The following is a 26400-nucleotide window of genomic DNA, read 5'->3' as shown; positions in this document are numbered from 1 at the left end:
AGCTGTGGCTCAGTGGGTAGCACACTCGTCTCTGAGTCAGAAGGTCGTGGGTTCACATCCCACTCCAGGGACTTGAGCACATAAATCTAGGCTGACACTCCAGTGCAGTGCTGAGGGAGTGCTGCATTGTTGGAGGTCCCGCCTTTCAGATGAGACGTTAAACCGAGGCCCCGTCTGCTCACTCAGTTGGACGTAAAAATCCCATGGCACTATTTTCGAAGAAGAGCAGGAGAGTTATCCCCGGTGTCCTGGCCAATATTTATCCCTCAATCAACATAACAAAAACAGACTATCTGGTCATTATCACATTGCTGTTTGTGGGAGCTTGCTGTGTGCAAGTTGGTTGCCGAGTTTCCTACATTACAACAGTGACTACACTCCAAAAATTATTTCATTGGCTGTGAAGCCCTTTAGGATGTCCGGTGGTAGTGAAAGGCACTATATAAATGTAAGTCCTTCTTCTTCTTCTTCTTCTAAACAATAATGTAACCTCGGGGCTACTATATTCGGACCCCTCACTGCGTGATAGTCGACATGCTACCATGCATCTTTTGGAAGGCAGACTGAGACCAGGCCAATTGTGAAACAACAAACTGGTTTATTTTACATGACGAATATCAATGAACACAGTAGAGTTTTCAGTGAGATTCAGTCAATTTTTTATCATTCCTCATTCCATCAAAATACTAAAAAATTCACAACTTTGCCCTTTATTACAGATCAGACTCGCTTTGCAAGTCAATAATCTCGGTGCTAACTTGCATTAACCTTGGTAAGAAATCTTCAGGATTCACTTCAACCCCAAACTGAAAAAAGACTTAGTTTATGCAGAGAGAGGGAGAAAGATGAAAGCATGTTCTCGAACTTCTCCCTCAGCTCTGTTCGTCACGAATTAGTTTGCTGTGTTGCCAATCAAGGCTATCGCTTCGAATGAGAAACCATCCCCTTGTTTTAGAAGCAATGATCCCGCGAATCTGGGAGATCCCGCGCAGGCCGTTCACCGGTCTTTGCATTGTAAATACTGCACATGCACAGAAATTTAAAGGGACCACGCATTAAAAGAAACATGCCGCGCAGAATAAAGCGCAGCTCACAGGGGCCATTGTTTAGAAGCCATGCCGACTGCATTGTTTAACTGTTTAACTGAGGCCTGTACTGGTCGTCACTGAATGAAAACCATTGTAACATTGTAAGTGCGAACCTCATTAGTGTATGTTGGACAACTCCCCATTGTGTCAAACTGATTCAATATGTCAGCATACATGTTTCTTAATAATTGCTTTCCCTAATGATCCAAACTAACGGTTCTAATAAACATCCTGGGTAATCTGTGTCTCTGGGCATTAATCCTTTGTGAACTGAATTGAACTTCCTGGTAATATCATGATACAAATTAAATCCCTTCCAAGCCAAAACAAAAGCAAAAAATGGTGGAAACTCTCAGCAGGCCAGGCAGCATCCGTGGAGAGAGAAAAACAGAGTTAACGTTCCACATCTGTGACTCTTCGTTCCCTTCCAAGCTAGATAGTTTTATATTAAAAAAACTCATGACAGTTGCTCTATTTTCCAATTGTGGTTTTGCTTAGAACTGGATCCTCAACCCTCCACCAAGGAGCAGTTTCTCCTCCACTGGCTCCCTTCAAACTTGTTTGTGCCCAAGTGAGATCCTGAGAGTTCGAAGACCCTGTATGGTGAAATCCCGGTTTGTTGAGGAAATTGAATAAAGCATGGCTGCGGCAGTGTTCAGTTGTCCTCTTCCTACAGCAAAAGAGGTCCTCTTTAGTAAGGATGGTGTGAAGGGCACTAACCATTGGCTCCTCGCTCATGCAGGCAGTGTTGTACTGGCAGCAGTCCGCCACACTCCAGTTCTGAAACTCGGAGCGTCAGTGTGCCTTGCGCCCTACGCAATGTTGCTCGAGTGTGCCTGCACACTCCCGCAGTGGCAGCTAAAGTGTGCAGGCAAAGTTATACACGGCCAGCGAGTCTCCGCCTGTCTCTGAAATGTAGTGTGTTACTGGACACATGCGGGCAAGTTCCACACGAAGCAAGGCCTTGTGCTTGCCCACACGCAATGCAGGTTTTGGAGAAAACCCATTGTGTGCAGCCCGCTTCATTTTGTGGGATGGGCTGGCGGCTACTTGCCACTGCGGGTCGTTGGGCTTGTGTGGGCGGACAATAAACTCGCAGCAGAAAAGAGACTGGTTTCAGATGGTGTGCCTTGGTGTTAAAGAAGTCTCCATTGATTTCTTTATAGCGGTACCTTGTCCAGCTGTGTGACTGGGTCAGGTTTTCCATCTGCATCTCTGGTCTCAGCATGGTAGAGGGACCTCATTGAAGTGCAGTGCGGCTAAAAAAAAAAGAAAAGCTTGCATTTATATAGCGCCATTCATGACCGCCGGATGTCTCAAAGCGCTTTACAGCAATGACGTACTTTTGGAGTATAGTCACTGTTGTAATGTGGGAAGCACGGCAGCCAATTTGCGCACAGCAAGCTCCCACAAACAGCAATGTGATAATGACCAGATAATCTCTCTTTGTTGTGTTGATTGAGGGATAAATATTGGCAAGGACACTGGGGATAACTCCCCTGCTCTTCTTCGAAATAGTGCCATGGGATCTTTTACATCCACCTGAGAGGGCTGTCGGGGCCTCGGTTTAATGTCTCATCCGAAAGACGGCACCTCTGACAGTGCAGCGGTCCCTCAGCACTGCACTGGAGTGTCAGCCTAGAGTAATGTGTTCAAGTTCCTTGAACCCACAATCTTCTGACTCAGAGGCGAGTGTGCTATCCACTGAGCTACAGCTGCCACAGCTAATCAGTACTAAAATTTTTACGACAAGTTCACTTAAGTTTGGTGTCTAAATCTTTCTGTAACGTTGCTGATGCAACCCTAATTCAACCCCACCCTCAACACAACATCGCAAGTATGGAACTGTTGGAGTTGTTTTATTTAATAGAGGTGTTCAAAATTACGAGGGGTTTTGATCGTGTAGGTAGGGAGAAAGTGTTTCCACTGGCTGGTGGTCAGTACCCAGAGGACACAGATCAAAGGGCATTTGTGACAAGAGCCAAAGGGGAGACAAGGAGAACTTTCTTTTACGCAGCATTTGTTATGATCTGGAATGCACTGCCTGAAAAATTGGTGGAAACAGAGACAGTCATAACTTTCAAATGGGAATTGGATATGTGCTTGAAAAGAAAAAATTGCAGGGCTGTGGGGGAAAAGCAGAGGGAGTGCGACTAATTGGACAGCTCTTTCAAAGAGCCGGCACAGGCACGACAGGACACAATGCCTCCTTCTGTGCTGTGTGACTCTGTGCTGTTAGATTTTCACTGTTTGTTCCAAGGCACATGTACGCAAGCACAGTCTCGGGTGTTGGGCAGCAGTTCTAATTGGAGAATTAAGGATATTTGTTAGCACAGGTCTTGCTGTGGTCGGCCTGTCGTGTTGCTAATTGAAAAGCTATTTTGTGTCGTGTAATTTAGAACTCACTAGTGTGTACTGGCACGAAGATGTGTTTCTGCCTCTCCTCCTTCTCTCCGCCTTCACTTCCCCTTCATAGTTGTGTTTGTATTTTCTTGTTGACTGAATACAAATTGTCTCATCTTATCGACCTTCAAAATTGCAGTAGCCATGACAGGGGACATTCTGGAGGCTTTCTGTCAAATTCCATTGCTGGAGCGTAGGGAAGGGAAAATTGGATTGCTTCCAAGGATGCAGGGGAAAAATGTATCAAGCTGCTCTCTCCGCAGGTACACTGACAAAAGCCGTCATTGTGCACAAGACTAGTAAATGGAGTTGAGGTACAGATCAGCCTCTGATCATTCTACCACAGAATGGTTGAAGAATCTCGAGGGATTGAACAGCCTACTCTTGTTCTGATGTAAACGTAGCCTGAATTTTAAGCTACTGCCTCAGCAAAGAAAATTGGGTGCCACAATCTATTGGGGGAAATAATTTGATCTGCAAAGTGCAGAGATGGAATTGAGGGTTGCAAGTGGGCGTGAGGGAGATTACAACTCGAAGGGAAATGGGGCTGTAAATGGGAAATGATGAGGTGTGAAAGAGGTGATTTTTAAAAGGAGACTACTTCGAAAAGGACCAAGAACCGAGGAATAATTGACCTGTCGCTTTCAATGCGTATGCCGTGTGATGAAACAATTTAAAAGCTAACTGGATAATGAGATACATAGCCAGAACTGTCAAGTATAAGAGAGTCGGTTAGCGCCCCTACAAAGGGTGGGAATGATTGAAAAAGCTAAATGAAATCGCTATTTCTTTGAATTTTTTTACCGATTCACCTTTATTTGCAGGGGAATACTTTATCGGGAATGATTTTTGTGTTTTTTGAGCTGATTTTTTTTTCCAGGCAGGCCTCTCTTAGTGCACTCCGAAGCCGGCTCTTTAGCAACAAATTTTCAGTTGCTTAGTGCCCTAAGAGAGGTGTGGAATGCTTCCCTTAGTGCTCCGCTCCACTGTCAGGGCACAGCAACCGAATTTTTTGGCTGCCGTCGCAAACTATTTTCCAGCGCAAGATTTACCGTCCCGTCGCCATTAATGCCCGAAGAAGCCTCCAACCGAATTTCCACCCCAAGAACATTTACACAGGTTATGTTTCTCTTTTTTTTTGTCTCTCCATTTGTAGCATCAGCTAATTACTTTTCTGTCTAATTTCACCTTTCCTGAAGGAGAAACTGTAAGCAATTTTGCTGATGGTGTCATTTCATTTTTACTGTGTGAATGTTTATTTGCAGTGTCACTCATTCTTGTATGAGCTGTATTTGAGCAATGTTAACTCAGTGGTAATGAGGTACAAGGACTCCTGATATGGGAAGTGTAAATTGTAATGCTGGTGCAGTGGTGGATGCTGTTTGTAAGATTGGCGCTGAGCAGAGTTGGAGAAGGAAAACAAGTGAAACTCGACCCAGCCATATCGGAACAAGAGTAGGTCATTGAGCACCTCGAGCCTGTTCCGCCATTCAATTAGATCAGGGCTGATATGTATGTTAACTCCAGTTACCCGCCTTGGTTCCGAAACCCTTAATACCCGTGCCTAACAAAAATCTATAAATCTCAATTTTGAAATTTTCTATTTTTTGCTTTTTTAATTATTCATTTATGGGATGTGGGCATCGCTGGCAAGGCCAGCATTTTTTGCCCATCCCTAATTGCCCTGGAGAAGGTGGTGGTGAGCCACCTTCTTGAACCGCTGCAGTCCGTGTGGTGAAGGAACTCCCACAGTGCTGTTCGGAAGTGAGCTCCAGGATTTTGACCCAGTGCCGACGAAGGAACAGTGATATATTTCCAAGTCAGGATGGTGTGTGACTTGGAGAGGAACATGGAGGCATGTTCACATCCGTTTGCTGCCCTTGTCCTTCTAGGCAGTAGAGGTCGCGGGTTTGGGAGATGCTGCCGGTGAAGCCGTGTTTATCTTGCACATGATACGCACTGCAGGCATATTGCACTGATGGTGGAGGGAGTGAATGTTTAAGGTAACGGATGGGGTTCCGATCAAGCGGGCTGCTTTGTCCTGGATGGTGTCGAGCTTGTGTGTTGTTAGAGCTGCACTCATCCAGGCAAGTGGAGAATATTGCTTGTAGGTGCTGAAAAGGCTTTGTGGAGTCAGGAGGTGAGTCACTCACCACCGAATACCCAGCCTCTGACCTGCTCTTGTAGACACAGTATTTATGTGGCTGGTCCAATTAAGTTTCTGGCAAATGGTGACCCCCAGGATATCGACTGTGGGCGATTCGATGATGGTAATGCTGTTGAATGTCAAGGGCAGTTGAGTCGACTCTTTGTTGGAGATTGTCATTGTCTGGTACATGTGTGGCGTGAATGTGGCTTGCCATGTATCAGCCCAAGTCTGGATGCTGTCCAGGGCTTGCTACATGCGGGCATGGACTGCTCCATTATCTGAGGAGTTGTGAATGGAACTGAACACTGTGCAATCATCAGCGAACATCCCCATATCTGACCTTATGATGGAGGGAAGGTCATTGATGAAGCAGCTGAAGATGGTTGGGCCTTGGATACTGCGAAACTCCTGAAGCAATGCCCTGGGGCTGTGATGATTGGCCGCCAACAACCACAACTATCTTACTTTGTGCTACGTAAGACTTCAGCCGGAGGAGGGTTTTCCCCTGATTTCCATTGACTTCAATTTTACTAGGCCTCGTCGCTCAAAGGCTGCCTTGATGTCAAGGGCAGTCACTCTCTCCTCACCTCTGCATTTCAGCTCTTGTCCATGTTTGGACCAAGGCTGAGTGGTCCTGGTGGAACCCAAACTGAGCATCGGTGAGCAGGTTATTGGTGAGTAAGTGTCGCTTGATAGCTCAACGACCCCTTCCATCACTTTGCTGATGATTGTGACTAGACTGATGGGGTGGTAATTGGTTGTATTGGATTTGTCCTGCTTTTAGTGGGCAGAACCTACCTGTGCAATTTTCCATTGCTGGGTACATGCCAGTGATGTAGTTCATAGAATCATAGAACGTTTGCAGCACAGAAGGAGGCCATTCGGCCCTTCGAGCCCGTGCCAGCTCTCTGCAAGAGCACTTCAGCTTGTCCCACTTACCCGCCCTTTCCCCGCAGCCCTGCAAATCTTTATCCTTCAGGTACTAATCCAACTCCCTTTTGAAAGCCATGATGGAATCTGCCTCCACCATCCTTTCAGGCAATGCATTCCAGATCCTAACCACTCGCTGCATAAAAATGTATTCCTTCATGTTGCCTTTGGTTCTTCTGCCTTAAATCTGTGTCCTCTGGTTCTCGACCCTTTCGCCAATGAGAAGTTTCTCTCTATCTACTCTGTCTAGACACCTCGAGGCTGAAATTGCCCCCTCTCTATAAGCTCCACCCCTCGGAGGCGGTAATGGAGCGGAGAGGCCTTACCGACCGGGAGCGGACGGATGAGCCGACAAGTCCAACTTCGGAGCAACTTCGCTCACGGGGCAGAAAAGGGGTCACCGCCGGGCGGTAAGGGTCAGCGCATGTCTGCTTGCCCCCGGTCGGAAAGGCCTTGCCAATTCATTACTGCCTCTTAGAGGCGGTAATGGACCTTAAAGAGGGGGGCAATTTCAGCACCGTATATTCCCCACCCCACCCGAGAACCGTGTCATCCCCTGGGAGAGGCGGAAAAGCAGAAGAAAGCTCAGCCCGATTAGAGAAAAAAATCTGTGAAGTTCCTCTCCGACCCCCTTCGGCGATCAACACCAGGAGATCACTCTGGCCCTGATTAATATCAAACGGTTCTTGCCTCTTACATGAGACGAGCTCCATCACAGCCAGTATATGCAGTATTTCGCTTTTGCTTAAATTATTAGCGACAGACTGAAAATAATTTGAAATTTGCACTTATTCTGCTTGAACTAAAACATTCTGTAATATATTTATGCTTGGGGCCACCAGACACCAGGGGCGCCACTGTCAGATGCCATGTAGGCAATACAGGAAGTCGGATCTTGTACTTATCCGAAGTGGAAATAAAAGAGATTAAGTACACACCCGATGGCAGTTGATAATAACAGAACTTTTGTGTTATTACACAGTGAAAGTAGTAGCTTGTATAAGTTACAAAGCATTACACACAATGTACAGCACAAAAACAGGCCATTCAGCCCAGCGGGTCTATGCCGGTGTTTATGCTCCACATGAGTCTCCTCCCACCCTATCGGATACACACCCAATGGCAGTTGATAATAACAGGACTCATGTTATTACATTGGCGACGAGATAAACTAAGAACTTTCCTATTTACAATGGGCACTATTGGAATTCTGCTCGAATTCGTGGGTGGCGAGAATTGGGTGGATTTTGTCGACCGCCTGGATCAATATTTTGTTACCAACAGGCCTTCAAATCCATCACCAAGCTCACAGTCGACAGGGCTGTAGTAATACCCGCCCTCCTGTATGGCTCAGAGACAGACCATGTACAGAAGACATCTCAAGTCGCTGGAGAAATGCCACCAATGATGTATTTGCAAGATCCTACAAATCCCCTGGGAGGACAGGCGCACCAGCGTTAGCGTCCTCGACCAGGCCAACGTCCCCAGCATTGAAGTACTGACCACACTTGATCAGCTCCGCTGGGCAGGCTACATCGTTCACATGCCAGACACGAGGCTCCCAAAGCAAAGCGCTCTACTCAACTCCTTCATGGCAAGCGAGCCAAAAGTGGGCAGAGGAAATGTTACAAAGACACCCTCAGAGCCTTCCTGATAAAGTGCAGCATCCTCCCTGATAAAGTGCAGCATCCCCACTGATGCCTGGGAGTCCCTGGCCAAAGACCGCCCGAAGTGGAGGAAGTGCATCCGAGAGGATGCTGAGCACCTCGAGTCTCATCGCCGAGAGCATGCAGAAATCAAGCGCAGGCAGCGGAAGGAGCATGCGGTAAACCAGTCCCACCCACCCCTTCCCTCAATGATTGACTGTCCCACCTGTGACAGGGACTGTGGTTCTCGTATTGGACTGTTCAGCCGCCTAAGGACTCATTTTTAGAGTGGAAGCAAGTTTTCCTCGATTCCAAGGAACTGCCTATGATGATGATGACCTCCGGCACGTTAGCTCAGCAAGTAAATAAGGGAGCCGCAACGAGCAGAACGATCCCAGGTCCGATGCTGGGGCTGTGCCGCGTTAGCGAATACGTGGTCGTAGCAGCAGCTGGCTGTAGTTCGCCTCAGTGCCTTCTCTGACCGGGAGAGCAAAATCGGCGGGATTGCTGCTTCTCATCGCCCCCCCCCCCCCCCCACTGGTTGCTGCCGGAAGTGCAGGTGCACCCGCGCTGCCTCGCACGATCGAATTACCGGTTCAAACACTTCGCGTCAAGGCTCGCCTGAATAGGACCATCTTGACCACGAGGGTGCAGGGCAGCTGTTGAATTGTATCCCGGGAGGGGTGGGTGGCAGCAGAAGCGGCAAAGTTGGCGATGGAAGAAACTAACCTGAAAGCAGAAGCTAAAATTATTGCTCGTAGACTCACTTATTTACATAGTAGATACTCCAGGCTGCTGTTTTATTTAGTGGTTTCTCCAGGCTGCTGTTTTATTTAGCGGAGATTCCAGGCTGGTGTTGAATTCCCAGCTTCCATTTACTTTTTGTACATGGCCCACAGCAGATTTTATTGATCGCAGTTTTGCTTGTACAGCTGCTCGAATCGATTCCAGCAGTATCCAGTCACCCACCCGGATCACTGAAGGTGACTAACCACCCACGAAGCAGTCTCCTGTCACCGCGGCTGTTTGCACATCATTTTCACAGAAGGATGGCAGATGTTGGCGACGCAGCATTGAAATCGCATTTTTATTGGTGTTTACCTGTGCTAACAAAGCGAGTATTTGAACTGTCCATACTCACCCTCCCGCTTCAGGTGACAGCTGTGGTTCAGTGAGAAGCCCCTCATGCCTCGGAGTCAGAAGGTTGTGGGTTCAAGTCCCACTCCAGAGACTTGGGCACATGAATCTAGGCTGACACTCCAGTGCAGTGCTGAGGGAGTGCTGCACTATGCTGCGTCTTTCGGTTGGGACGTGAAACCGAGGCCCCGTCTGCTCTCTCGGGTAGACATAAAACTTTCCACGCCACTATTTCAGAGAAGAGTATGGTGGTTCTCCCCGGTGTCCCTGGCCAATATTTATTCCTCAACCAACATCACTAAAACAGATTATCTGGTCATTTATTTCATTGCTGTATGTGGGAGCTTTCTATGCCATATTTTTTACGTTACAACAGTGACTACATTGCAAAAGTACTTAATGGCTGTAAAGCGTTTTGGGATGTCGTGAGGTTGTGAAAGTAGAGATATAAATGCAAGGCTTTACTTAAGTTGGCAGGTTAATAGCAGATGATACGAGATCCATGAAATGTAGGAAGAAAACTAGGCAACACAAGAACTATGAATAATGCCGAAATTGCTGAGGGATGAAAGAGAAATTAGGGGCTTTAGTCGACTTGCCACTCAACCTGTCCCGTCACTGTGGAGCAGAAGTCAACAAGGCAACTCACTTGCTGATCTATATGGGCAAAACAGCAGAGTAAAAAATGAGGGTACGCCATGCTCAAACTGTACAGTGCTCTGGTTAGACCACAGCTTGACTATTGTGTCCATGCTGATCATTCAGACATGTTCAGGCCCTGTAGGCCATTGAAAGAAGAGCCACTGACCAATCATTCCTATCTTTCCTTTTTTTTTCTCCCTCACTTTTGTCTTGCTTTTGGATTATAAAATATTTTCTCTTGCTTTGTTGCATCGCAGACAGCTATGGAGGCAGACCTATCCCAGTTACAAGAGTAAGGAAGTCTTACTACAATTGTACAGGGCTTTGATGAGACCACACCTGGAGTACTGTGCACAGTTTTGGTTTCCTTATCTGAGGAAGGATATACTTGTCTTAGAGCGGTGTAATGAAGGTTCACTAGATTGATTCCTGGGACGAGAGGGGGTTGTCCTATGAGGAGCAATTGAGTATTAAGAACAAAAGAAATAGGAGCAGGAGTAGGCCATTTGACCCCTCGAGCCTGCTCCACCATTTAATAAGATCATGGCTGATATGATCATGGACTCAGCTCCACTTCCCTGCCCACTCCCATAACCCTTTACTCTCTTATCGCTCAAAAGTCTATCTCCGCTTTAAATATATTCAATGACCCAGCCTCCACAGCTCTCTGCGGCAGAGAATTCCACAGATTTACAACCCTCTGAAAGAAGAAATTCCTTCTCATCTAAGTTTTAAATGGGCGGCCCCTTATTTTGAGACTATGTCCCCTAGTTTTAGTTTCCCCTATGAGTGGAAGTATCCTCTCTGCATCCACCTTGTCGAGCCCCCTCATTATCTTATATGTTTCGATAAGATCGCCCCTCAATCTTCTGAACTCCAATGACTATAATGCCAACCTACTCAACCAATCTTCGTAAGTCAACCCTCTCATCTCCGGAATCAACCTCGTGAACGTTCTCTGAACAGCCTCCAATGCAAGTATATCCTTCCTTAAATATGGAGACCAAAACTGTATGCAGTACTGTAGGTGTGGCCTCACCAATACCCTGTATAGTTTTAGCAGAACTTCTCTGCTCATACTCTCGTAGATTGGGCCTATACTCTCTGGAGTTTAGAAGAATGAGAGGTGATCTCATTGAAACATATATTATTCTGAGGGGGAGTGACAGGGTAGATGTTGAGAGGTTGTTTCTCCTGGATGGAAAGTCTAGAACTAAGGGGCATAATCTCAGGATAAGGGGTCGGCCATTTGAGATAAGGGGGAATTTCTTCACTCAGAGGGTTGTGAATCTCTGCCCCAGAGGGCTGTGGATGCTCAGTCAAGGCTGAGATAGATAGATTTTTGATTCTAAGAGAATCAACGGATATGGGGATCGGGCGGGAAAGTGGAGTTGAGGTTGAAGATCAGCCATGATCTTATTGAATGGCGGAGCAGGCTCGAGGGGCCGTATGGCTTACTCCTGTTCCTATTTTTTATATCCTTAAGCATCCATTTGCCACGGTGAAAGCCCTGAATCAAAACTACAGGGCCGAGTATGAGATGGTGACCCTCGAGCAGGAGAGTGTAATACATTCCTCCGCCTTCCCCCGCTCCCCCCCCCACTAATGCAAGTCTGGATCTATGGTAATAGTAGGCTTGTAGTTTGCAGTGCGATATAAGTAGCACAAAAGCACATCATATTATCAGATGCATGCAGTCACAGCTGAAACCTTATCTTTGCATCTAAATTCTATGTAAGCCGTATTATCTGTACTCCATGTGAATTGGCACATTCAGGAGGAGGGCGGGAAATGAGAAAAACTTTCAGGACTTTACGCTGAGAGTAACTGAGGAATTCCCTCGTGAAGGTATTGTGATCCAGTATTGCCATGAGGCTAGTCTGTTTGTGATTTTTATGCAGAATTATAACTTGATTTGGACTGCTTATTAAATAGTTTTATTTTGCTGATGGCTTTGTTCGCAGCAAATGTCATAGAAAGCGCTTTTCACGACCACTGGACGTCTCAAAGCGCTTTACAGCCAATTAAGTACTTTTGGAGTATAGTCACTGTTGTAATGTGGGAAATGCGGCAGCCAACTTGTGCACAGCAAGCTCCCACAAACAGCAGTGTGCTCATGACCAGATAATCTGTTTTTGTTATGTTGATTGAGGGATAAATATTGGCTACGACACCAGGGATAACTCCCCTTCTCTTTGAATAGTGCCACTTGAGAGAGCAGACGGGGCCTCAGTTTAATGTCTCATCTGCAAGATGGCACCTCCGACAGTGCAGCACTCCCTCAGCACTGCACTCCCTCAGCACTGCACGCCTAGATTTTTGTGCTCAAATCCCTGGAGTGGGACTTGAACCCACAACCTTCGGACTCAGAGGCGAGTGTGCTACCTACTGAGCCACAGCTGACACATAGTTAAACCTCCGTAGTTGCGACAGAGGGGCCTGGGTGGTGCAGTGTGTTAAACTCTGACTTTACATTACTGCGGCCTCGGCTAAAATACACCAAGGTGTGTTTCCTCTGATTGCTGGAGCTGGTTGAATGAAGATGTTGAGTCAGCCTGCAGCTGAGAACTTGGCGCATCATTGAGTTGATCTTCAGGTATTCGAGCTCAAGCTTCCCACGAATGAGTGTGCTTCTGTTTGGACGGCTTATACAGAATTAGATGCAAGGATAAGGTTTCAGCCATGACTGCGAGCATCTGATACTATGATGTACTTTTGTGCCACACTTTCAACAAGAAGGAAGGCACTTGGGAGTGTTTCTACTCTATTCCCTAATTGATTGTAATGAGAGTATCTCCAACAGTGGCTTCTGTTCCCACCCTACACCATGTCAGACGTCCCCAACTATCTATCCTTGGACCCCTCCCCCTCCTCGTCCTCATTAACATGCATCATCGGCAAACACAGGGTCAGCTTCCACATTATGATGGTGCCCAACGTTCCTGCTAAGTGCGCAGTCGCGCGGCGCTCTGGAGGTCCTGCGTACCAGCTTTTCAGTGGGAATAACCGCCCACGTGTGAAAATGTGAATGGGGCCGCGCAGCCAGTAAAAGGGACCAAACACGAAAAGAAAATGAGACGGAACATTTGGTGGTGACACCCAGTTCTACCTCTTCACCTCCTCTCTCGACTCTCTGCGGCCTCTGTGCTGTCAGTCTGATTGCCCGACAGATATATTTTCTACAAAAGCAAAATACTGCGGATGCTGGAATCTGGAATAAAAACAGAAAATGCTGGAAATCTCAGCGGCAGCATCGGTGGGAGGACATAGAGTTAACATTTTGGGTCGATGACTCGTCGTCAGATATATTTTCTTCCAGTTCAACATTGGGAGCATTGGAAAGATCAAAGCCATCGTCTCCAACCCCTGCCACAAACTCCACCCCCTTCTAATGGATTTCATAACCCTCCCTAAGTCATGTTTCAGGCTGATGCAGGCTGCTCACACGCTTGGTGCCCTAACCAATCCAGAGCTGAACTGCCAGCCCCATATCCTCTCCATCACAAATACTGTCTACATCCACCTCCATAACCTCGCCCAACTCTGCCTCTACTTCAGACCATCTTCTGCTGAAACCCTATCCATGCCTTTGTCACCTTCAGAATCGACTATTCCAATGCTCTCCTGGCCAGCCTTCCATCATCCACACCGTAAATTTCAGCTCCTCCAAAATTCTTCTGCCTGTATCTTATCCTGCACCAAATCCCACTCACCCGTCACCCCTGACCTCACTGACCAACATTGGCTTCTGATCTTTTAAAATTTGTTCCAGGATGTGACTGTTGTTAACAAGGCCAGCATTTATTGCCCATCCCACATTGATCTTGAGAAGGTGTGGTTGCCCGCCTTTTTGAACTGCTGTAGTCCGTGTGCTGAAGGTACTCCAACAGTGCTGTTAGGGAGGGAGTTCCAGGATTTTGACCCAGCAACAATGAAGGAACAGCGATATACTTCCAAGTCAGGATGGTGTGTGACTTGGAGGTGGTGGTGTTCCCATGCGCCTGCTGCCCTTATCCTTCTAGGTAGTAGAGGCCGCGGGTTTGGGAAGTGCTGCCGAAGAAGCCGTGGCAAATTGCTGCAGTGCATCTTGTAGAAGGTGGAAAGGCTTTGGTTAATCAGGAGGTGAGACACTTGCCACAGAATACCCAGCCTCTGATCTCTTGTTGCCACAGTATTTATGCGGCTGGTCCAGTTAAGTTTCTGGTCAATGGTGACCCCCCCAGGATGTTGATGGGGGGTCATTCAGCAATGGTAATGCTGTTGACTATCAAGGGGAGGAGGTTAGACTCTCACTTGTTGGAGATAGTCATTGTCTGGCATTTGTGTGGCGTGAATGTTACTTGCCACTTATCAGCCCAAGCCTGAATGTCGTCCAGGTCTTGCTGTATGCGGGCATGGACTGCTCCATTATCTGAACACTGTGCAATCATCAGCGAACATCCCCACGTCTAACCTTGCGATGGAAGAAAGGTCATTCATGAAGCAGCTGAAGATGGTTGGGCCAAGAACGCTGCCCTGAGGAACTCCTGCAGCAATGTCCTGGGGCTGGGATCATTGACCTCCAACATCCACAACCAAATTCCTTTGTGCTAGGTATGACTCCAGCCAGTGGAGAGTTTTCCCTCTGATTCCTATTGACTTCAAAACTACTAGGGCTCCTTGATGCCACACTCGATCAAATGCTGCCTTGATATCAAGGGCAGTCACTCTCACCTTACCTCTGGAATTCAACTCTTTTGCCCATGTTTGGACCAAGGCTGTAGTGAGGTCTGGAGCCGAGTAGTCCTGGCAGAACACAAACAGCATCAGTGAGCAGGTTATTGGTGAGTAAATGCCGCTTGATAACACTGTTGACGACACCTTCCATCACTTTGCTGATGATTGAGAGTAGACGGATGGGTCGGTAATTGGCCAGATTGGATTTGTCCTTTTTGTGAACAGGACATATCTGGGCAGTTTTCCAAATTGTCGGGTAGATGCCAGTGTTGTAGCTGTACGAGAACAGCTTGGCTAGAGACATGGGTAGTTCTGGAGCACAAGTCTTCAGCACGACAGCTGGGATGTTGTTGGGGCCCATAGCCTTTGCTATATCCAGTGCACTCAGCTCTTTGTTGATATCACGTGGAGTGAATCGAATTAGCTGAAGACTGGCTTCTGTGATGGTAGGGATCTCAGGAGGAGGCCGATATGGATTATCCACTCGGCATTACTGGCTGAAGATGGTTGAAAACGCTTCAGCCGTGTCTTTTGCACCTGCGTGCTGAGCTCCGCCATCATTGAAGATGGGGATGTTCATGGAGCCTCCTCCTCCCGTTAGTTATTTAACTGTCCACCGCCATTCACGACTGGATGTGGCAGGACTGCAGAGCTTTGATCTGATCCGTTGCTCGACTCCTGATGCCTCAAGTTGAGAATTTTCATCCTTGAATTTAAACCCCTTCATGGCCTCACCCCTCCCAATCGCTATACTTCCTCCAGCCCCACAACATTTCACCTGCTCCCCTCGAATTCCCGGTTTCTCTGCCTCTGGTCTTTTGTGCAATCCCCTGTCCCTATGCCCCACCATTTGCTCGGTATCCATTGTTTTGGATTAAGCCTCTGTCTTACATCTGTCAGATCTCATTGGATTCTTAGGCTTTCTTGATATAAAAATATAATATCCCTAAAAGCCCATCCTTAAGAGCCTGCAGTACAGTCTTGATTGCTTTATGTTTGTAGAGTTTGTCATCAGCTCAAGCATGCAACCGACCAGATCAATTGGTTGCTGGGATACACAAATCATTTGTGGCAAGTCGTGCCTTGGGAAGTCTGAACTTGTGAAAAGCAGATGTGTTGCAAACCATTAATGTACCACAGTTGCCAGCAAGATTCAACATATAACTGTTCTAAACCGGAAACAAGAGCCTTCTTATCGCTCAGTTCAAGGGGAAGTAAAGCCAAAGGGACGTGGTGATGGGGGCGGAGAAAGAGTTCTTTTTGTTCAAAATATGAGCCCTACTGGAAATCCGTCTGTGGTAGACCACACCCAGTGAGAACAAGGACCGACTTGGCTACGATCTCCCACTTGAAAGGCGAGGTGCTGGCACATACAGAGCGGAGCCTCAGCAGTGATTTAAGAGCTGTGGTTGAACGTATTCTTGAAGGCTCATCACAGCTGACCCACCTCCAACCGCCCCGCCCCCGCCATTGGTCGCCGACACGTCTATCCTCGCGACGCTCCGCCTTCCCGCGCGAATTGGGCAGCGCACGGACTCTCTGTGACATGATTGGATAATTCTCCACTGTCCGTCAAAAGGTCTCTTTTCCCCATCTCCAATATTTTTATACTTAATAAGCAAAAGTGTTCAAAGAAAATGAGAAAAAGACACAGTTTTGTTTTTAAAGGGGCTGAATTTGCGGTCGGAGGCTTCCCGACCATCAAAAGGATCTACGCACTTACCTTCTGCCCCGGGTTTCACGGAGACTCACGCTCCTGGGCCTCTATGCTTAGGCCTGCGTAGAGGCCCACGTATCCCAGGGGCGCAGGCGGTTCGCAAGCGCCACTGGGATCACGTGAGCCGGCCCAAACAATCAAAGAAGGGAATCCCCATTCATGCTTATGGGGATTCCATATGTATTTCCATTGGTTCGCTGCCCAATTTCTCGGTGGTATCGGTCGTTTTGGGCGAGAACCAGTTCGGCGAAATTTTCAACTGCTGAGTTCCGCCGGCGGTTTTGAAGTACCATTGGGGAGCGGATCGCTGGCGTGCACTGTCCATAGATCGACGTTGCCCGATTTTTGGCTCAGTGGTGACCCGTAGATAAGTTGAAAAAAAAAGCCCACGAGAGTCAGCGGAGCTGGCTGGTAGGTGAGTAGCCCTGCATTAAAAGGTAAGTCATTAATTTTTTTTATTAATTATTTTAAAATTCTCTTGCAGTGATTTTAGTGCAAAGAATGTTTTTCTGATTTTTTTTTTATTTTATGATTTTTGAAAAAATATTTTTGTGCTTTTCTCCTCCTAGGCCCAACCCGCAGCCTCAGTGTAAATTTTTAGTAATTTAAGTAATTATCGCCCATTTTTTTTTATAAGAACCGCCCAATTGGCCCAAGATTCCATTTTTTCGCCAAGAATCGGGGTGTAAGGCCCATTTTTTTTCGCTGGGCGAATTTTTTTCTTTTTTTGGGGAATTTTTCACCATCGATAATTTTGGGAATCTTAGCGATATTTTGGGCTACAATCTGGCACTGGCAGATTGTTTGGAAATTCTAGCACTATATATTTAAAATGAATTAAAATGGCATTTAATTAAATATTTAAAGCAAAGTTTAATTTTTTGAAAAATAAATTTACATGTTTTAAATGGACTAAAAATAAATTTAGAGGGTTTTTTTGATGTATAAATGATAACATTTTATTTATATATTTTTTTTAACTCTTACGCTGGTAAAAGCAGGGCTCACGCCTGCTATACCAGGCGTAAGAATTTCACGGGCATTCGCTGGGCAGAGGTTGGGCAAATAACCCAACTCTCCGCCCACAGATGCGTGCAATCTGTCAAGAGAATTCTTGACCGATTGTAAGTTCCGGGTTTCGGCACATGCGCAATGCATGCCTAAACCCAGAACATGCGGGGCCCCTACGAGCGCGTGTGCACCTCATATACACCGGTCGGGGCCGCAAATTACGGCCCAGTGATTTTTCTCCCTGCGTGCTCGCAAAAGTGATCTGATGATCCATCTTCAATTCCTGGAGACGCCCGGACAATCTTGGCGCGTTGCTAACCCTAGCTTTGAGAGAGGATGGGGAGGGGAATTGGAGAATTAAATTAGAATAGGGTGCACAATAAACTCAACATACAGATGACGAATCAGGTGGTGGTTGAGTTTTTGGGAATCCTACCTCCCAGATGAGGCCAGTTTTGCTGCTTGTTCAAGACAACATCTGTAGCAAATACGCCACAAAGGACTGATTCAGGATGGTCTTAAAGGAACATGCTTTGTCTGTTAATCCCGTGTGCACGAAAACAGAGCTTGAATGTGTACCGTTGTGTGGAGTGTTTTGAACAGTGGTGGGTGGGGGGAGCGCTGGCAATGGAATGCCGTCTCTCTGAAATTGAATTGGAACGGGAAAACTGAAATAACAGTAGAAAATGTTGGAAATGACATCCGATTCTGGTGTGTTTACTGCCATCTTTCAGATACTTTTTGTACAGGTTTTTCTGTTTTCCTCCCCTGCAATGTGTAGCTTGTGCTACAGGAGTGTCTTATGGTCCCTACCCCCCCACCCCACCCAACTTTGTGTTAGTTCAACAGGTCTATGGAGCTCAAAGCCCAGATCAGAATGAGTCCAATTATTGAGTCAGAGTCTGCAGGTGTAAACCTGGATCCGTTCCATCAGGTGTGGCTGCGCTCGGAATTCCCCAACTCCCTTCCCCCTCTCCTGACAATCAAAAACCTACCTTTTCAACAGAAAACCATCCACACTGAGCCGGATCACAGCCTTTCCCAATTTTAGTCTTGTGTGTTTGGCAGGAGGCATTGTCATTACCGGGAATAATAAATCTGGCAGCAGTTTAAAATAAAATTCACGGCGAGATTGGTGTAAACACCCAACTGGTTCACTAATGTCCTTCAGGGAAGGAAAGCTGGTCTCCTTACCTGGTCTGGTCTATACGTGACCAGTCCCACACCAATTTGCTGGACTCTGAGCTACCTTCCGAGATGACCTTGCAAGCCATTCAAACTGTTGCAAAGCATATCAACAAGGCTGCAGCGGTTCAAGAAGGAGGTCCATCACCACCTCAGAGCAACTAGGGTTGGGCAATAAATGTCAGCCTTGCCAGCGATGCCGACATCGTGGAAATTAATTAAAAATATAGAAGACATACGAACCTGATTGGGAGATTTTCAACGTTTCCCTCTTGATGCTATTCCAAATGCTGACAATGCAAAGTAAAATTCCCTGCTGCTTCTCTAACTAGTAATTCAACTTAAAAGGGCCCTGGGGTGGTTGACAATAATATATTTGCCACACAGGACCAGTCAAGAGCACTTGCATTGAGTTGCGATTGTGCCAGTGGAGACACGAGCATTACTTCAGAAGGAAATTTGCTATTTGAAATGAGGAACTTCCAACGGTCAAATCTTAAGTGATGGGCTGCCACTTGCAATAATTATTTCCCCAACAAATGGAGATCCCTGACCTGATTGTCGAGGCTGGGAGAAGTGAAAGAGGAAATGGGGATGGAAGGGATTAGTTTAGCACAGCATCTTACATATAACTTGCACTGTTGCATAAGCTGGCTTCTTTCTCAGTTGACTATTGAGTCAAAAATTGCACTAGTTGGTAAGTTCTATCCCTATTTTATTTCCAAGGTAACAAGAATTCCAGTAATGGCTGAAACTGGGTCGGCCATTTGTAAATTAGCCGACTGTCCCCATGATGCTTCATAAGGCATGGGCGGGAATCAGACACTGACTAGGAGTTAGGGCTGGTCACCAACAGAGTTCCAGAGGTGTGGACAGAGCGAAGGGTTTAGGGAGAGAATTGAAGAGCACAGGGCTGTGATGGGTAAAAGCTTTGTAACCAATGGTGGGAGAAGGGGGCTCATTAGAGTTGGAAAAGTAGGAGTGCAAGTTTATCACCTAAGCACTATGATGTTTAATGTGTATATAACAACAGTGTGGGGCATGCTGTGGATGTCACACTAGTCATGTGTCTTGTTTTTTCACGTAACACGTCTTTTTCAAATTTATATTTAGTGATTTTTTTCTTTGTCAAGGAAAGAGATGTCACTGATGGGGTAAAATAGACATTTCCACTTTTGTCAACTCAGAGCTAGATGCAGGTTGAAGCTTCCTCTGGTCATAAGTGAGTGGGCAAAAATTTGGCAGATGGGAGTATAATGTGGGAAAATGTGACGTTATCCACTTTGGCAGAAATAATAGAAAAGCAGATTATAATTTAAATGGAGGAAAATTGCAAAGTGCTGCAGTACAGAGAAACCTGGGGGTCCTTGTGCATGAAACACAAAAAGTTAGCATGCAGGTAGAGCAAGTAATCAGGAAGGCAAATGGAATGTTGGCCTTTATTGCAAGGGGGAATAGAGTACAAAAGCAGAGAAGTCCTGCTACAACTGTACAGGGTATTGGTGAGGCCACACCTGGAGTACTGCGTGCCGTTTTGGTCTCCGTATTTAAGGAAGGATATGCTTGCATTGGAGGCTGTTCAGAGAAGGTTCACTAGGTTGATTCCGGAGATGAGGGGGTTGACTTACGAGGATAGGTTGGGACCTAGACACATTGGAGTTCAGAAGAATGAGAGGTGATCTTATTGAAACTTATAAGATAATGAGAGGGCTCGACAAGGTGGATGCAGAGAGGATATTTCCACTCGTAGGGGACATAGTCTTAGAATAAGGGGCCACCCATTTAAAACTGAGATGAGGAGAAATTTCTTCTCAGGGGTTTGTAACTCTATGTAATTCTCTGCCCCAGAGAGCTGTAGAGGCTGGGTCACTGAATATATTTAATGCGGAGATAGATTTTTGAGCGATAAGGGAGTAAAGGTTTATGGGGAGTGGGCAGGGAAGTGGAGCTGAGTCCATGATCAGATCAGCCATGACCTTATTAAATGGCGGAGCAGGCTCAAGGGGCCAAATGGCCTACTCCTGCTCCTATTTCTTCTGTTCTTCTGTTCCTATTCCTCAGCATTGTCCATTATTCCCACTCAATAAATAACATCTCCTACTGCCCTAATATGAATTTTCTATGGCTGGCACCAGTTTTTAAGGCCTCTCCAAATGATTGTGCCAATTCACTCCGAATTATGGGTAGCTTTACATTGTCGACCCAGTAGCTGGGATTCAGGTGGTCCAAGTCCATTTCACACTTGCAGCCAGCTTTCAGTGGAGACTTTCATCCCGTCGGTCCAGGCTGGATTCAAACCCAGCGTGTGTAGGGTACTAGCTAACGTCAAAGGACAGTGCGGTAACTCACTTCATAAGAAATAGGAGTAGGAGTAGGCCATTTGGCCCCTTGAGCCTACTCCGCCATTCAATAAGATCATGGCTGATCTGATCTTGGCCTCAATTCCACTTCGCTGCCCGTTCCCCATAACCCTTGACTTCCTTATCCTTCAAAAATCTGTCTATCTCCACCTTAAATATATTCAATGACCCAGCCTCCACAGCTCTCTGGGGTAGAAAATTCCAAAGGTTCACGACCCTGTGAGAGAAGAAATTCCTCCTCATCTCCATTTTAAATGTGTGACCCCCTTATTCTGAAACTATGCCCCCTAGTTCTAGATTGCCCACAAGGAGAAACATCCTCTCTGCATCTACCCTGTCAAGCCCCCTCAGAATCTTATACACTTCAATAATATCACCTCTCATTCTTCTAAACTCCAATGCGTATCGGCCCAACTTGCTCAACCTTTCTTCATAAGACAACTCCTTCATCTCAGGAATCAACCTCGTGAACGTTTTCTGAACTGCCTCCACATTGTTTGCATGCCTGACACAAGACTCCCAAAGCAAGCGCTCTACTCTGAACTCTTTCACGGCAAACGAGCCCAAGGTGAGCAGGGGAAACGTTTCAAGGACATCCTCAAAGCCTCCCTGATAAAGTACAACATCCCCACCGACACCTAGGGAGTCCCTGGCCAAAGACCGCTCTCAGTGGAGGAAGTGCATCCAGGAGGGCGCTGAGCATCTCGAATCTCATTGCCAAGAGCACGCAGAAACCAAGTGCAGGCAGCAGAAGGAGCGTGCAGCAAACCTGTCCCACCCACCCTTTCCCTCAACGACTGTCTGTCCATCTGTGACAGAGTCTATGGCTCTCTTATTGGACTGTTCCGTCACCTAAGGACTCATTGTTAGAGTGGAAGCAAGTTTTCCTCGATTCCAAAGGACTGCCTGTGATGATGATCACATCTTAAATAAGGAGACCAAAAATATACGCAGTACTTCAGGTTTAATCTCCAATGTTCTGTACAGCTGTAGCAAGACTTCCCTACTTTTATACTCCATCGCCCTTGCAATAAAAGCCAACATTCCATTTGCCATCCTGATTACTTGCTGATTCCTCAGTCCCCTATCTCAGCTTACGCCATGCCAGGAAGTTTGCTGCTCATGGAGAACTAGTAAGAGATGTCGAGAAGACCATGTACACTTTGGCATCACCTCAGTCTTTAGTTGACTTCAGATTCTAAATAGATTTTCTGCTTTATAATTCTGATGCTGAATCAGTGCATCTAGGAGCTGTGTTGCAGTTTCTGTATCTGGCAAGGATAGGAGAGGCCAACACAGACTGGGTGGAATGGCCTGTTTCCGCCTGTATTTTAATTAAAATACTTTTTATTTGAAACTTGTGCAGAACATAAAAGCGTAATCCCTTGTCCCCAGGCAAATTGATTTCAGGATCCTTGACATTGGATTTATATCCCTCCCATGGCCTTGCCTCACCCTAGTTCAATTATCTCATCCAGCTACACGTCATCATTCTCACCCTGCACTCCTGCAACACCAGTCACCATGCCCCCCTGACCTTTGGAACGCCTCACTGTTATACTTTTTGAGCTTTGACCTTTGATATTTTCCTTGGCCAAAGTGTGCCTTTACTTGACTGATAACTGTGTCATAATAGCGAGTCCAGGTCGCACTTGGCCCTGTATTAAGCTTATAAGAACATAAGAATTGGGAGCAGGGGTAGGCCATTTGGCCCTTTGAGCCTGCTCTGTCATTCAATGAGATCATAGCTGATCTTCCACCTCAACTCCATTTTCCTGCACTATCCCCATATCCCGTGATTCCCATAATATCCAAAAATCTTTTGATCTCTGTTATGAATATACTCAACGACTGAGCCTCCACAGCCCTCTGGGGTAGAGAATACCAGAGATTCACCACCTTCTGAGTGAAGAAGTTTTTCCTCATCTCAGTCCTAAATGGCCGACCCCTTTTTCTGAGACTGTGACCCCTGGTTCTGGACTCCTCAGCCAGGGGAATCATCCTCCCTGCATCTACCCTGTTAAGCCCTGTAGGAATTTTTAATGTTTCAATAAAATCATCTCTCATTCTTCTAAACTCTCGAGAATATAGTCCTAGTCTACTCAATCTCTCCTCATAGGACAATTCCCCCCCCCCGTCCCCCATCCCAGGAATCAGTCTGGTGAACCTTAGTTGTACTCCCTTAATGGCAAGTATCTCCTTCCTTGGGTAAGGAGACTCAAACTGTACACAATACTCCAGATGTGGTCTCACCAGGGCCCTATATGATCGCAGTAAGATGTCTTTACTCTTGTGCTCATATACTCTTATAATAAAGGCTACCATTCGCTTTCCTAATTGCTTGCTGTACCTGCATGCTAACTTTGTGATTCGTACACAGGGACACTCAGGTCCCTCTGAACACCAACACTTCCCAATCTTTCACCGTTTGCCTTGTAAGTGGAATGTAAGTGGTTTAGTGTCTGTCAAGAGATGGATGCACATTATCTACTTTAAACCCAGTCCCATGGACTGGTATTAAGCAATCCAACAGGGAATTCAGCAGAAAATTCTTTACCCAAAGAATGGTGAGAATGTAGAACTCGCTAATATAGGGAGTAGTTGAAGCGAATAGTATAGATGCATTTAAGTGGAGTGTAGACAAGCATATGAGGGAGAAGGGAATCGAGGGTTACGCTGATAGATTTAGATGAGGATCGACGGGAAGAGGCTTGAGTGGAGCATAAACGCCGGCATGGACTGGTTGGGCCGAATGGCCTGTTTCTGTGCCTTATATCCTATATAATCCTATGCAATCTAAACAGTGGTGCTGCTGCTAGACAAAAACTCCTGATACTACATGAAGGCAAACCTCTGAGGAAGCATTTCATATTTTGCAGATCGCAGAAGAAACTGGTCGAGGCTGAAGAGTTGCTGTGTGATTCTGTTAAGTTTGGTCCTCAGTTTGCAGACGCTTACTCCAGCCTTGCGGCTCTACTGGCCGAACAGGTGAGTCACGGTGCGATTACAGCAGTAGGTTTATTCGTTAACTGGTTTCTGATTTATTTATTTGGGTTTTGGAACAGATCACTGTGCCCACAAGTCTCCAAACCAAGCTACTGAGAAACCCACAATAGTCAGGTTTCTGTTTGTCCGATATGTGCGCGCTCTTCCCCCTCCATAGGGACACGGCCCTTGTGGCCAAGGCTTAGGAAACCCCCAGTATGCAAAGGAGTGCTGTTGAAATTTAACCAGCTCAAACCATACCGCCTACCAGCACAGAACACGGGTAAGCTTCCTGTTGCTTGTGCGATATAGATTCTTAAGACATTTGACAGGTTGGATGCAGAGTGGATGTTTCCCCTCGTGGGAGAATCTAGAACTAGGGGACATAATCTCAGAATAAGGGATCGCCCATTTAAAACGGAAATGAATAATTTCTTCTCTCATGGGTCGTGAATCTGTGGAATTCTCTACCGCAGAGAGCTGTGGAGGCTGGGTCATTGAATAATTTTAAGGTGGAGATAGATAGATTTTTGAAGGATAAGAGAGTCAAGGGTTATGGGGAGCGGGCAGGGAAGTGGCGTTCAGGCCAAGATCAGATCAGCCATGATCTTATTGATGGCAGAGCAGGCTCGAGGGGCCAAATGGCCGACTCCTGCTCCTATTTCTTATGTTCTTATGGAATCTGTTAGGACGGCAGCTTGCGGGTTGGCTGGTTGACTGTCAACAGTGTATGTTGACACTGTCTCAGGACTCCAATTAGTGAGCCTGTCAGCTCGGGTTGACTTCTGTTCCAATCCTTCATCAGGTGAGGAATCTTTGAACCATCTCAACTCCAGAGAGGCCCTGCTTAATTTCCCTTCACCGCCCACTCCCCTCCCCACCTACTTTCCCCATGTCACCCACGGAAGACAGATTGTTTCTGAATACCTACATTTATACACCAATAATTTACCATTGTACCATGAAACAAACGGCCATTTATTTTGTACATATGCACGATCTTGCCACTACTTTTTCCCGACTCTCACTCTTCCATTCCTCAGTTTTTGTTTATGATAATCCCTTTCTGTTCAGAACTACCTCAAGATGAAGCTTTTCTCTAATTCCCAGAGGCCCTTGGTGTTGTGGAATCTGCCCCATTAATGTTGTAGGGTCGATTCCACAAAGATGGATGGGCCTCCCTTAACTCATCCAGCTAAGAAAAAACAACTTGGCTTTCCCATCACATCGTCTCATTGGATTCAGAATGAATCGAAGATGTTTGTTCTCACTGCCCTACCTGGAAGCCCATTCCAATGTTGGCCACTCTGTGATATTCCAGGAGCAGCAGACACACAACTATAACTTGCATAAGTTGTTTCAAAGTAGCAGTTTTCACTTTTATTTCTGGCCACCAGAACTCACCCAGACCAGTGTCTTTCCGGCTACAGCCAGGAATCATATGGTAGTCTCTGCTTCTGCTGGCAGAGTTTATATTTGCCACCAGGGTGGGTGCTACCTCCTCCTGAAGCACCAGCATAAACCACCTCTTTGATGGCTCTCAGGACCCCCAGAGACATTGGCCCAGACTGATTGACCTTATGGTGCCACCCATCCTGCCAACCCATTGGGTATGGTGGCACCCATCCTGCCAACCCATTGGGTATGGTGGCACCCATCCTGCCAACCCATTGGGTATGGTGGCACCCATCCTGCCAACCCATTGGGTATGGTGGCACCCATCCTGCCAACCCATTGGGTATGGTGGCACCCATCCTGCCAACCCATTGGGTATGGTGGCACCCATCCTGCCAACCCATTGGGTATGGTGACACCCATCCTGCCAACCCATTGGGTATGGTGGCACCCATCCTGCCAACCCACTGGGTTTGGTGACACCCATACTGCCAACCCATTGGGTATGGTGAGACCCATACTACCAACCTGCCTTAATACTCTGGCTGTGGTCGATATACAAGTTTATCACAGTGCGTGTGTGTAGTTTTGTTCTGATGAAATTGTGGCGGATGAAGTTCTCCATGAACTGATGATCTTGTGCAGATGCAAAGACATTAAATGATTTTGTAATGTCAGTGAAGTCAGGGATCCTCAAGCTGTGGGTCGGCCATGTGCAATGTCTGGGTGCGCTCAGTCTGGGCCTTGCCATCTGTGGAAATCCACACCGATCTGTACTGAGAGTGGCTGTTTTTTTTCCCTCTGAACCTTGTGAGCCTGGAGGTTTGGCGAGGGCCATTTTTACCACATTGGCTCCTTAGTGGTTAAATCCTAAATGGGAACAAGGCCCGTTGGTATCAGCACCTCGGGAGATACGCAAGTCAACGCAACATAAATTTAAACTTCATGTGTGGTCCTTGAGGCTCCATCATACACACACATAAGCCCATGAAGGCAAAGGTTTTGACAGCCCTGGGCTAATTTGATGTTTTGTGTT

General features: G+C 46.6%; 1 protein-coding gene across 1 annotated transcript in view; it reads left to right on the top strand.

The window, feature by feature from the left end:
• tmtc1 (transmembrane O-mannosyltransferase targeting cadherins 1) overlaps positions 1–26400 on the top strand; it is a 269539-nt gene that overhangs the window by 196215 nt on the left and 46924 nt on the right. The window contains exon 12 of the mRNA XM_070901685.1: positions 23864–23972. Coding sequence (XP_070757786.1) covers positions 23864–23972 — 109 coding nt within the window. The remainder of the gene's footprint in view (positions 1–23863; positions 23973–26400) is intronic.

This window comes from Pristiophorus japonicus, chromosome 15 (genome assembly GCF_044704955.1).
Source record: "Pristiophorus japonicus isolate sPriJap1 chromosome 15, sPriJap1.hap1, whole genome shotgun sequence".
In the NCBI taxonomy this organism is placed as follows: domain Eukaryota; kingdom Metazoa; phylum Chordata; class Chondrichthyes; family Pristiophoridae; genus Pristiophorus; species Pristiophorus japonicus.
The sequence above is the reverse complement of the archived record's forward strand: the minus strand, read 5'-3'. Positions and strand labels throughout refer to the sequence as shown.